We start from the raw sequence: 13,895 nt of genomic DNA on the forward strand, positions 1-13,895 counted from the left end.
ATATTATATTCAACCGCACAATCACATCTCATATAATTTATATCGAAATATGGACGTCGGAAATAAGAATATAAATAAAAATAGGACTAAGAATGAGTACATAGTTCATTTGCGACTAGTATGAATAGAAGACGTAGCTATGTATTTATATACTTTTTATTCATGCATTATATTTTGCAAGTCAGTAACAGGTATAGAACTTCAAAATACTTTCGTTAAACTATCAATACGTATTGTTCACATCGTAATACTCTGTATAATAATCGGCTATATAATGGTTTACCAGGTACTGCTGCTGCTGCCGCTGATGAATTGTTTACTCTTTTATTTATGCATGGAATTTCTAACACCTATATAACGAACTTCAAAGATCCTAACTTCTTCCTGGAATATCAATGTAACTTTGTTATGATATAACGTTTGACCAACCACAAATCATCATCTATACGACATCTGTATGTTATATACACGGTGATTGGCAGAGTATCCGGTCTTATGGTTTCAGAAGCACAGGAAGAACGTAACGCTAGTTCACCTTTATCCGCAGGGTGGACTATATCCGTTGTTCTTCCAAACAAGGTATTTAGGCACATCAAGCCGACGGGTGGTAGTTTAAACTGCAATATACTGAAAATATTGCGATTTGAAACTACTGTCCGTCGACGTGATATCCCCAAATATACTGTTTTTCTTAAAACAACGGATATAGGTTACCCAACGGATAAAGGTGAACTAGCGTAACATTTTAAATGTCAGTTTCCATTCTGAGCTCAGTTCCATTCTCCTCACTGTTTTTAGAATCCTCACCGCACACCTGAAAAACACCAATATCAATACATGTATATCTCTATATAGACATAAATTATGCTTGTCCCTTATCACAGAAAAATCTCTACTGTGTGATCTGCTGCGGCAAACATATTATAAGTCAGCTTTGCAGCAACTTAGGAAGATTACTTGAATGTGTTAATTGTGAAAGACAAACGAAAATCTGTCCGAGGACAATTGATACCTTTCTTCAAACACAGCTTTTCTTTACTCAAATAGTTGACGAGAAATTGAAAATAATGCGTCCTTAATCTTATAGGTCGGAAAAATCACTAATAGAATTTTTTATTTTTAGATTACAACTAGCCTAATTTATATGCATACAGCCATCAGCCGACATCTAGTGACCTCTTACATTAATCACTGGTAACATTTCACACTGCAAATAGGTGGCGCTGCTAACAATGCGGCCCCAAACAAACCAGCCTAACATCTCTCACTTCAGAATGTACACTTGCATATAGCTTCATTATTATTATCAACGTGTTTTTAACCGTTTTAACAATAGATTCTGCATGTGAAACCGTACCTTTTTTTTATTTTATTTTTTTTAATTACATTTTATTCTTCATTCACAATGATACAATCAATGGTACAATCAAGTGTGCAAGTAACCATGGTAACAAACAATAACAAAAATAGATTACGTCAAATATATAACGAGCTATTATAGTTCACAACATGTCCCCTGACTTCAGTACTACATTAGTTCTGTCTGAAGAAAGAAGTGGCTAACAGAGTCCTGCAGAAGATAGGCATCAAGTTCATGGTAACCATGATGTAACTTAGTATCTCTTTACAATGAACGTTGGCACTAAAACTAAAACACTTAGCTCCACTCCCATCATAAAATGCAACAAGTAAGTGCTCACGAACCTTTTTGATACACTTGCGGCATTGGTGTCCGAAACACTCGAACAGACCGACGATAGCGCCGGCGGTGATGCCGAGGAGCAGTACGATGAAGACACCCTTGAAGTTGTTGATGCGGAGAACGCCATCACTTTTTGTATGCTCCATACACTTTCCTGTTTTCTCCAACCACCTGATAGAAAGGAAGGGGGAAACAGAATAGACTGGAGGGCGGGGTATTTGTGCAATTTAGTTCAAATAATTTTTGTATTGTCGGCATTTTGTTGGCAATAAAAAACAATATCTGTAATACGATGGCCTATACACGAACAAGATTTTGGAATTATAAAGATTCCGGGAGCATTTATGGTTGGTATTCATACATTTTAACATTTATTGCTTGACATAATAGTGCACATTAGCTTACTACAAAGTACATCAATAACATTTCATTGACTTCTGAATTTTAGGAGAGGCTGTTAGCTGATAATTAAATAACATTATCAGAAGAATTTTACAAGACTATCGCAAACTCCGTGAACCTATCATAAATGAGCTTACTTGCTCCTTAGGTTATCCATAATTCCCTCGTCCTGTAGTTCCATAAGGGCCCTGTTGATTGGTTCGATGAATGGGGAACCAGCAGGAAATGGCAAGGCGATCTGTTGGAAAAGATATGCACTTTCAAGCCTATGGTATCATCTTCCAAACAGCAATAATGATCACCCGAACTGATCGTGAGATACAGCTGCAAGCAACCAACACCCATTCCAGTTACAGTGGCCATTTTGGATTTCCCGATGTCATCTGGGGTCATTACACCAAAACGAGGCAAGACTGTCACCATCCAAACCTCCCGTCATAGTTTTTCCAAACCTCCCGTCATAGTTTTTTTTTTTTCAAAGCAAGGGACGTTCACTTTAACTTAAACAAAGTCAATACATACCATTGACTTGAAAAACGGAGCAGAACCCAGGGTAAGATTGCACCACTTGTTTTGCAGGACGTATCCATAGTTGGGTTCACCAATGAAGGCGAAGTTGCCTTCGGAAGCACGCCGTAGCCCTTCGTCCTTGCTTTTCAGTATGGAAGTGTCGCTGTGCTCCTGCATGTATTTCCCCATGGCCCGGAAGGGTGGCAGAGAAGTGTTTTGCAGAAACTTCAGCAACGTGTAGCCTTCGTATGTCCCTGTTGATGACATAAAAGTTGCATAGTGAATAGCTGTCTTTTGTTCTCTCCAACTTAAGTGAACTGTATACAAAATTCCTATTTGGGCTTCTCTCATATTCTATTCTATTCCATGCCTGCCTGTACATGTATCAAGCAACTACCATGCTGTACTAGCCAGCATTCCGTCTTTCAAGCTTCTAAAGCGCTTGTCAGCCGTCAGCCAATCACGCACTTCCCCCTCCTGTAAAAAAGTTGTTGGATTGGAGAGTTATCAACCAATCACTTTGCTTCTACAGCGTAGGCGGTGACGTGATTGGCTGATGGCTGCATGCCCAGCGCATCAAAAAAGCATGTATCGTATGTCAGTTCGCCAGGGCCGCTGATTGATGCAGATATAATATTATCTGTATTAAGTCGTTATTGGTCGCGCCTATACGTGCAATAGACACATATATTAGTACGTAACTGTTTGAGATTAATGAATATTTACCGTAGGGCATTAGGCGGTCAGCGACAAGTTGTTCGGGGGTTTGGACGGCGTAGACCCTGTTAGCCCTCCCAAGGAAGGCCGCCAGGTTGGCCGTGTACGAGGCTACGGTTACCAGCACGAAGAACCACCAGGTTCCTGCTACAACCTGAAATAGAAAGAAAAATACATTATATAATCTACGAATGAATGACTTTAGCAATAATTTCATTCAGTTATACTCAATACCTGAATACGCAGAAAGAGGCAATATTTTAGAGGTCTGGTATTCTCACAAGCATCTGCTTAGTATGAAATAATCAACCTACACAGAACTACACATTCAATGTCCTTTGACGACAGATTGATATTGTTCTGTATAGCCTTACGCTATACATAATATTGGGAGTTTACACTAACGTGAGTATGGTATATATATTGTGCGCCATGTTGTATGGTTGAACATGGTAGTAGCTATGAGATGAACCTACATGGTAGTAGCTATATATGTGATGAACATGAATATGTATAAACGATCACAGTCACGAGAATATACATTATACGTACACATCCCAATTTGTAGGCCTGACACTTCAAGTTTAACCAACCAATATGGCGGCTGTGACTTCAAAGGCAAACGCTCTGCAAAACGTGTAGCATTATCAAGATTACAGAACAATCTAGTTCATTATTATAATATGAATTAACTCACCCGTCCTGCAGTTGACTTCGGCAGGTTTTCCCCACCCTGTCCCACTAGACATCCGTAAGTGAACCACGCACTTTGCACTAGGTTGAAGTGGTTGCCTTCCTCTTTGTCCACAACGCCTCGCTGTGCCAACTGGTGCCATTCAAATGGATTAAGCCTGAAAAATTTAGCACAACATTTCGTGAAAATATAGTTTCATCAGGTTGGTGTGTCATAGATAAAGATACGTCTGTCACATTCCTCAGGGCAATTTTGACTGGTTCACATTAAACTGAAGCATAGTTATCGCTTCTTATCTGCATCACAGTAAGAAGTGTCGCTGACTGTACAAACGCAAATACTTTGCGTCTGTGACCGCATCTGAAAGCAGCGACACCTATTGCTGCAGTACAATGTGAACCATTCAGAATTGCTCCGAGGAATGTGACAGACGGTCACCGAGACGTCGGTGGAAATAGAGTAGTGCTTTTATATAAAAAGAGTCTATTTATTCATAGCACATACTTATTAAAAAACTAGTCCAGTGGGAAACTAGGTGTCGTCGAGACGAGGTAAAATGTTCTTCAGTTTCTATGGCAAAATATGTAAAAGAAATCACTCATTCTGTATTTACCAGTTGATGACAAAAAGCGAGACGGTGACTGCTAAAAGACCTGCCCCAATGGCAGCCCAGACCCAGATGTCGAACGGAGCCAGAAACTCAAATAGACCGGCGAGGTCCATGATGTTGAGCGAGCTGTCTGGTCGCTGGATGATGATGTAGTAGCCTTGGTGAGCGATGGGAAAGGAATATTCCAGAACTTCAGTTCGTCTGGAACGAGTGGTGGCACCATACAGCACTGTGTCTGCCTGTTGTGTGGATAATACATACATAAGCTCGCATTTGCATATTTGTTAAACTGCTTCATGATTGCAGAATATAACTACAAGTTTCCCTATGTCAGCTTTTCTATCTATAGTGAAATACAAGTGTCTGATACAGTCGACTAAGCATGACTAGATTTACAAATATCACTTCCAGTTACGTGCATATCAAACTTACATTCATATCAAACATTAGACGTAATGCATTTTTTTAGTTATCACAGTCTAGCCCAGAAAATAAAATAAATTTTTTTAAAGATGGGTCTTGGAAACTGACATTATTCCTAGGTGCTAGCTATAGGTAATACAGCGATTTGGATTTGCTTGTCATTGTTGCAAAACAGTCGTTGTAGCCTTTGTCGACTCTTTCGGAATTAGCTGCAAGCGGCCCATGTGATTCTTTGACGCCTATACGAGCTATCTGCCATCCAAACAATACTATGTCCAGCACAGACTATTCAACAGACTTTTGCTGCATTACCAGAAACTGACATGGAGGTATTTAATCAACCTTCAATTTCCCAAAACCTATTAACACTCATACTCCAAATGTAATATCAATTCATTCATACTCTCGTACGTTCTACTGACCAAAGATATCTGGACATACAAACAAAGTGTACCCATGGATATACTAGCACACCCCAAACTTACTCCATTCACCACGGAACCAACAAGGAACTCCATACCTCGCCGCGGACGAGCGCCCCTGTTAGCCCTTTCCATTCACCCTTGACCTTCTCACCCATGGAATCCTTGGTTAAGTTCATCACCCAAGTGAAGCCAAGACGTTTCTTGGTACGAAAAACAAGAATAAAATACGATCATTAAGCTTCATCCTAAATTACATATTTTCTTAAGTTGACAAGTATGACATCATGCATTCTGCCGAAACATTAGATTTCTCTTCCTTTCAGATCTTCAAGTGGCAATGTAACTTCTAAATGACTAAGAATACTTGCGTCATGTTGGTAAGTTACTGTGAAAGAAGCGCTGTGCAGTACAGAACAAAGTGTATTATTTAAAACTGGCGTTTAGTTCACCATCTGTCTACATTCTCATGGCAATACGAACTGTTTGTAACTCTCACATGAACCACTTTGATTTGTTATGTATATTAGCTACTTTACGTTTAGGGCCGCATCTGTTACAAGCGACATCTCGCTGAACTGTATAAACTTCCGGGCATGTTTGACCAATTGTTCACGTCACGTGTCCGCAAGATCACGTGTTAATAAGATCACGTGTTTTTAACTATCACAGGTTTACGTTCTGAAGTAAACGATAACCAGTATTATTTCTGAAGTAGACGACAGTAGTAGTTAAAATTTGATCCATGTATACTTTTGTGTTGGAAAAAAAGTTTAGAGTTGTACTAAGAGCCAATCAGCATTGCCCTGAGCAAGGTAATGACAGAACATAAAACGTCGTTTGTGAATAAGACACTTGGTTGTGTACTTTGTTAGTCAAGGACTAAGTTTCTAGTCTGAAAAAATACCTTTAGGTGGTCCATCAAATCAGGTAGAAAACCTTTTAATTTCTTCCTCGAACAGACTTCTCCACTTTTGCAGCCCTTTACAATTAGCCATGGGTTTTTCTGCAAAAAGACGAAAATGTTGAAAATGTATTATTATTATTACAATGATAACAGATACTCTCATTGAAACTTTAATAATGCTAAAAATATTTATCGTTGGTCTATGTCTTTAAGCTAAATTAGCAGAGGATTACATGTGGTCAAATTGGTAAAAAGAGAAACTAAACTAATGTTGCGTGGCTACAGACTAGACGCTGAAAAAGGAGATAAAACACTATTAATATTTCTATGAAGCACCATATACTATCGTTAATCGCTACATTAATATTAGACAAAATACATATTATCTATATATGTTTTCACAAAATCCATGGTAATCTTTAACTTCTGCCTGTTTGAAGATGTACAAATGTATTTGATATGAAGTATGGCCACCTTTACACATGAGCCGTTGAAAAATCTACGAAACAGTACAGACCATTCGAGTGTTGGGATTGAATATTCAGATGAATACCGAAAATTGTTTGCTGCCGTTGGTTGTTTCATACCTCTCTTCCAAGGATCTTTAGCTCTGCTCCTCCTAAAATAGGGTCTGTTGACTGGATACCTGTCAGCTTTGTCCACTTTTCAAGAGTAACTCCCTCCCTCTCATTCCACTCTCCTATCTACAAATACAAAATCATGAAAAAGGGTATTACTAAGTGATAAGGATCTAAGCTAGCTTCACCCTGTTAAAACAGTTAGTTTACCAGTTATTGTGGACGAAACAGCCGCTACCAAGTTATGAAATTATTGCTTTTAATAGTATAAACATTCTAGAACTGAGAGATTTAAGCATGATACCGATGCATGGCAGCTAAAGGAAACAAATGGAAGCCCTGCCATGGAATCTCTCTCAATGCGACAATGAACTGTGTGTTTGTGCCGTGCGTCAATGTAATCGGGGTTGATAAATCTTGTTCGAGGAAATAGATGAAATTTGAATTCAAACCTACACGTCATCTCACAGTAGAATTATAGAAATGTATAATTAAAAGTATCAACTATATTTGCTGACCTCTAAGGTTATCTCTAATTTAAAAAAAATATCATGATGATTCAAGGGTAAACCTATCCCGGATTGGCGTCATTACAATTACAAATGGCATTTTGAATCGTATTCTCGCGAGCGCAGCCTGGCGAGAACGCGCGTGACGTTGTGCGCAAATGAGGTTGGAGGCGGTTCGTGTAAAGCTTAAGGTAGAATAATAAACTACTTACGTGCTCAGGTCGTCCTTCAAACGATAACTCCATTATCTCAATTGAGAACTTCACACGCGTTCCCTGTTGACCAAAGGCCACCATCCCTGACCTCCCGTTGAACCCAACCTGTTTTTAATATAATTACAATCGATCAGCTCTGATAAATGTAACTGATACCTTTCTTAGCCTTTGAAAATTGGACACTAACTAATTAAATGGCTACTTCACAGGGTAATTAGGAATAATTACCATCAACCTTTCAATCTTACCTTAAGTGGTACAGTTAAAGTGAGTGGCTTAATTAATAAATAACTCCCTGGTAGGCTAAAGGTAGCTCTTTATTACGTTGAAATACAATTAAGGGCGTATCAGATGAAGTGAGTGTCCAGAAATAGATTAACAAATGGCTTTCAAATGGCAATGTGAGGCAAAGATGCAAGTGATGCAAATGCAAAATTTTGATCCAAGATATCACACACCCAAGAAATATTAGTGAGAAAAAAAACTGATTATATGCCTGGATTTACCATCCCCTAAACATGATGCTCTTTCAGACATATCTGATTTTCATAGTCTGTATACAGGGCCCTACAGAGTCAAACAAACAAAGTAGAATGTATCGCCGTTCACCTCGAAGCCAGAAGAATGGTTTTCGGATATACAACAAGGAGAAGTAAAGAGATCGTCCAATTTTAGCCTAGGATTCTCCCTCAAAGTCTAAATCAGAGAATAATTGCTCCTCCAATTATGGCAACCAACAGATTCAGGTCTGACTTCGTTCAATGCTAGTAAACAACACGTTCATGAATTGAAAATACTACAAAGTCCCTGATTTTCCGGACTAAGGCCTACGTCACATTTCCAAACCTAGGTCTGGTCGGTTAGATTTCGGGAACTAAGAGTATGATATAAAAGAAACCAAACTACACACGTCATGCATGAGGAGAAATGTCGTAGGCATTGTGTATATTTTTACGTATACAATTTCATTTTTTTTTAATTTTTTACAAACAGCCAGGTCAGGAACCAGTTCAAAAATGTGACGTTAGCCTTAGAGATGCTAGCTCTAGGCTTCTGAGGTTTGTCCAGTTAAATGGTAGCAACACGTAGAAGCGTAATGTAGTCTTATAATGTTTATCCACACCTTGTAAACAGCTGATCCAATCTGGTCACAGATGTCCTCTTCTTCAGCCAGGAGCCTGGTAGCGTGCCAGACAGCCAATGCTGCATCGAATGTCATGGCAGCTTGTAGAGTGTTGGTCTGGTTCTCGTTGCTGAAGTTTACGAACTTGGAGTAGGCCGTTTCGTGTGTCCGAAGCCGAAACAGGGTAATACGTACCCCGGTATTCCTATGGTGGTACACCTGAAGACCATTCTCTTCCTGCAGAAGAAATAGAATGTTTGATTGCACAAGGTAATGTTACAGTACATGTACATAGATTTTGGAAACTGCCAGACATTTAAGGTAATAACATCTTTATCCGCGGGATATCCATTGTATCATTTAGCAACATGGTATTTTATGAGCATATCAAATCTAAGATTGTTGTCTAAGCGGTGGTTTCAATTTTTAGAAAAATCATAGCCCGTTGATTTGATATCCCGTTGACTATACCCTGCTTAAAAACAATGGTATAGATTACCCAACGGATAAAGATGAACTAGCGTTGGAATCCACCACATGTCTTTATCATTTTAATGCATGATCTGTTGATCTATTTTTTTAAAAACCAAAACTACCCTAAAGGTAATTCGAAGTATATAGTCTTTAGTTATAAAACCTGCTGATCTACGGATATTGCCAAGTGTCATGATCAAGTGAATGTTACCTGGAATGTCTGACAGTTTCTAAAATCTACCCAGTTTATTGAGTGGCTGTTACTTTACGTTTATTACGAGTTACCAGAAAATGGCTAACATTCGTCGACGTAATAAGGTTTCTAAAAGTGCAGGTAAAATTGCATTCATGAATTCACACATTTTAATGGTCACTTAAAGACTAAAAAAAATATTCATTTACCAATGTTGTTAGAATCCAGTGGTATCTTGGATCAAGCATCAAATGATGAAGGGCCTGTATAGAAACATGGTCGCAATGAAGGTCATTTGTTATAAACCTGTGACGCTTTTTCCAAAATATCTAGGAATCATCTATGAGCTGAAGATCAAATTCTATATAATAATTTGGGCACACATACAAGAGTCTGCATCAAATAGATTTTACGTTGTTAGATCTAGATTAGAATGGATGATTGATTTAACTATCGATTGATAGAAATAACAGACCATACAATCTTTTATGTGACGTTATCTGCACCATGTTGGATTTCAGTATATGCTCGTAAATTGGAAGATGTCGTTGCTTAATCCAATTAACCGACAATTTTGGCATCGGCAATTAAATTAAAGTTATCAATAAAAGTTATTAAAAACCTGTTTATTCTTAGACTAGTTGGTTATACTTTTCCATTTTGCATGCTCACTTTGTCCATGTAGACTTACATAGTGAAGAACTTCGTTTGTTGCATACGCATCTGCGATGATGAGGAAACGCTTTTCCTTGCGGTTCTTGGAGCTTTTCAGGAAACTTTCCAACTGAACATGGCGAGCGGTTGGATCGTTTGGTATCTCGGCCACACGGTAGTAGACGTTGGAGTAACTCATCAATGACATCAGCTGTTCAAAGACACCGTGGTACCCTGCAAGTACATTCAGAGACAATTGCAAAACTTTGGGCAATTTGATGCCATTTTACATAACCTTGTCAGCTGTTTTTGTTGTTTTGGTTACATTCTTATTAATATTTCCAGGTTAGTGCCATGACATTATTTCATGCAAATATCAGGCTTATGCCATAATGGTCAGTTTAATTATGCTATTTATTTGTACTATGTGAAGGGGAAATGGTTTGGGCTTTCAGAGTTCTATGCAATTCCCAAAATTATGAAATTGGCCATAATGCAATTAGTTGGAGTCTAATTTACTATTTATTCAAACTTAATCAATCCCACCATATGCATCTCCATACATCACAATATGAGTGAATAGTACAGATTTGAATCAGAGTCTCAGATATGGATCTCTACCGACAGAAACTGGAATTCTGTTGGTAGAGATCCCGATCAAAAGCTGTAAAGTTTTCTTTGAAGAGAAAGGCAAGCTTCAATTTATATTCTTTAGATCAATGACTTGACTTGAACATTAGGACTCTAAACCAATTCTACCCTCTTATAGGAGTCCATTTCGACAGAGTCAATTTTGTTATAGTTCGCAAATAGCTTTAAGTTGAATGCAGTACGTTGGTTAATTGTACTATGTATGCTGTGGTGAACCAGCATGAAAAGCTTGATATCATGGTAGCATATAGAGGGAACTAGTAGCCAAATATTCAAAAGGTTTCGATACGATCTACGGGTATAATCTGGCAGATCGCAATCTCTAAGCTAACACACACATGAAATTACTAGTATATTAAGTTTATGACAATGGGAAACTTAAATTGTTCAATTTTACCTGATTTACGTATGTGTTTTTTTTTTACATTGCAATTAACCCTTGGCCCTATGTGTCTAAAAATGTAATGACTTGTATTTACATGCACCTTTAACGTTCTGAGTGCCTATTTGCAGCGACACGAATTTTGGGTAATATGTCAAAGGTAAAGGCCTCTGCTTGTGAAACGTTCTAGTCTCAACTATAGTTTTTGCATAAAAGTTTCCAGGCGTGATTGTTTATGCTTTAGAGGCCCTCACCTTTGATATACTAGTATTGCCCACAATGCCTGTCGTTGCACATACGTATACACTAAATGATAAGCGTGCTTATAACTATAGAATTTCCTCACCTCCACTCTTGTGAAAGAAAACCGTTAGGGAGCGCCAGTTGAACGTTTGAATCGTCTGGTGCAGCATCTTAGCCATCTGATTGGCTGACGGGTGGATTTCCAAGATGTTGATGTCTGGCTGCTTGTTGTGGTCCTTACTAACGGGAGGTCCCACCCGTATGATGGGTTGGGGGAGGGCGCGTAAGATGAAGGAAGAGTCAGGGCAGTGGTCGTCCCAGCAATCCAGTAGGACGGTAGCACAGACGTCTTCATCCAGAAATTCAGCCATGTCTGTCATAAATAGATTATGGAAATTAATCAAAGTAGGAACATCATAGATTCGGCCCGACGCATACAGTTGTTGTCAGAGGCCTGCACTGCACAGCACACGGACCGAACATGGTTATATGTAGTGACCGCATTGTTATTTTTATTCATAGAACTTTTGTCGTCAAAATTATGCCACGAAATTTAGTCAGTTTCATTACAATCATTACATCATGTATTAATATCAAACAAGGCCAAGTAAAAACTGTTAACCTATAAATAGCATATGAGCTTTGTTTTTGAGATAGAGTTTATCATGAAACGCACATCGTCAAGCGTATTACTAAATTGATAACTCTTTTAATATGATATGAAAAAGATAGCATACGTAAAGCTTTCTTTTACTCAATCAGTCAATTCTATCTGCTTACTTTTCAACGCCTTTAAGAAATCTTCCTCAGAGTTTCTAATATGAAAGAGTTAGCCAATTGGCTTTCAAATCTATAGTTGATCATCTTGCATTGTATACACAGCTAGCTAATTAGCTGAGTCAGACATAAATTTAAAGAAAAATGCATCTCAATGCAACTTGGGGGTTTGGAATCGTAATCAATCACCTGCTGTAAGGGACGTGAGGTTGTTATCTGCGGCGTCAATTATCTTCTCGACTACGGAGAGCTGTAGTGATTTTGGGAAGGCGCCACTTTCCCGGATAGTCGACATGGCTTGGTCAAAATCAGAGGAGGTATGGCCAAGATTCATAACTCCTGCAGTATTCAACACACAGAAAGAATAAATATACTTAAAGAGACGGAAATCGTGACAAAAATCTTTCATACAGCAAATTGCTACAGTATATTATTCTCTTGGTTCTCCGGTCAATCAAAATACACATTTCTAGCTGCTACAAAAAGGTACAATTTGTTTACTTTAAAATTCCTTTGTACCTTTCGAGCAGCAAATATATGTTAAAAGAATAATGTATTCACAATAAAAATTCTAAATATGTTGCATGGACTACACTGATCCTCTAAATATTACAGACGAGACCATGTTTGAATCGGTCTAACACAGATGACTTTTAATCAATGTACGCTGATGTTTTTAAACAACTCTGAACACGGAACATAAATTTTTCGTTATTCAATAAAACAAAATGAATGGCAATTCTGATTCAAAACTGCCAACATTTTCTTCTCAGACATTAAGAATAGCTAGGCATACAAGCATCCTCAAAGGCATTTGAAACAAATTCATACAAACGAAACGTCAATGTAGACTGTTGTATTTCCTGAAACAAAAATCAAACGCTGACGTCTTAAACCATTTATTCTTTCTAGGTTATTATATCAAAAACCTTGTAATAGTATAAAATATGTACAACGATATTTTTCACTCACCGATCTTCAAATTCACGGCCATGGCACATCCCAACGCCGACAGGAACACGAAACACCGCAGTACAACTCCCATGTCTTACTTGGTCGTTGGTTCCAGAGCAACCTCTCACAGTAAGAGCTACACTGTAAAATGTTCTGGCTACCTTGGCGAAAACGAAGATAACGAAGTTGCTGTAGCCTAAGAAGACTAATTGAGCTGATAAGAAAGAGCCTCTTTAAGGAAATTGGTCTCTTGTACATTAAGCCAGAAAGTTACCGCCTTTAAACAGCATTAGGCCTGGACCTTGTCCGTTAAGAGTGCTTCTATAATAAATGATGATGAATGCTGGACCTCCGTTCCATCCCTATTACCAATAGATAGCAACGTTGATGCAATTTTTTAATGTATTTTTCAGATAACATCATTTTTATGCAAAAAATTATAAGCTCTAAATTTCAAAGCACCGATTTTTGTTCGATAAAAGAACAAAATAACTTGATAGTCTTTAAAAGTTTGAAAGAAATTGGCTACGACTATAATTCTCCGTGCCTACAGTTTAGTGCTTATAATGGTTTGGTATTAGCTATCGCCACATTACAGCGAGATTTGATTGAAATAAATAAAATAAATAAATATACCATTCGTTTGCAATAAACATAGGAATGAGGTAAAATGTTCCAAATTTATACCTCCTGTCATTCATAAATAAAAGAAGCCCGTGTTATCAGAAAATCAAAGGAAGAACTTCATTTGGGAG

General features: G+C 38.1%; 1 protein-coding gene across 1 annotated transcript; it reads right to left on the reverse strand.

Moving 5' to 3' along the window:
* Window positions 1-725: 725 nt before the first annotated feature.
* LOC118423604 (glutamate receptor ionotropic, kainate 2-like) lies at window positions 726-13,377 on the reverse strand. Its single transcript, XM_035831830.1, has 17 exons — window positions 13,159-13,377; window positions 12,376-12,525; window positions 11,513-11,782; window positions 10,171-10,367; window positions 9,689-9,742; window positions 8,813-9,049; window positions 7,687-7,794; window positions 6,975-7,091; window positions 6,388-6,486; window positions 5,579-5,683; window positions 4,639-4,874; window positions 4,029-4,182; window positions 3,341-3,485; window positions 2,627-2,868; window positions 2,242-2,342; window positions 1,705-1,873; window positions 726-814 (listed from the first exon to the last, which is right to left on the reverse strand). Exons 1-17 carry the CDS (start codon window positions 13,229-13,231, stop codon window positions 746-748), a joined length of 2,526 nt encoding a protein of 841 aa, XP_035687723.1. The 5' UTR covers window positions 13,232-13,377; the 3' UTR covers window positions 726-745.
* Between the last annotated feature and the right edge of the window lie 518 nt (window positions 13,378-13,895).

This window comes from Branchiostoma floridae, chromosome 9 (genome assembly GCF_000003815.2).
Source record: "Branchiostoma floridae strain S238N-H82 chromosome 9, Bfl_VNyyK, whole genome shotgun sequence".
In the NCBI taxonomy this organism is placed as follows: Eukaryota; Metazoa; Chordata; class Leptocardii; order Amphioxiformes; family Branchiostomatidae; genus Branchiostoma; species Branchiostoma floridae.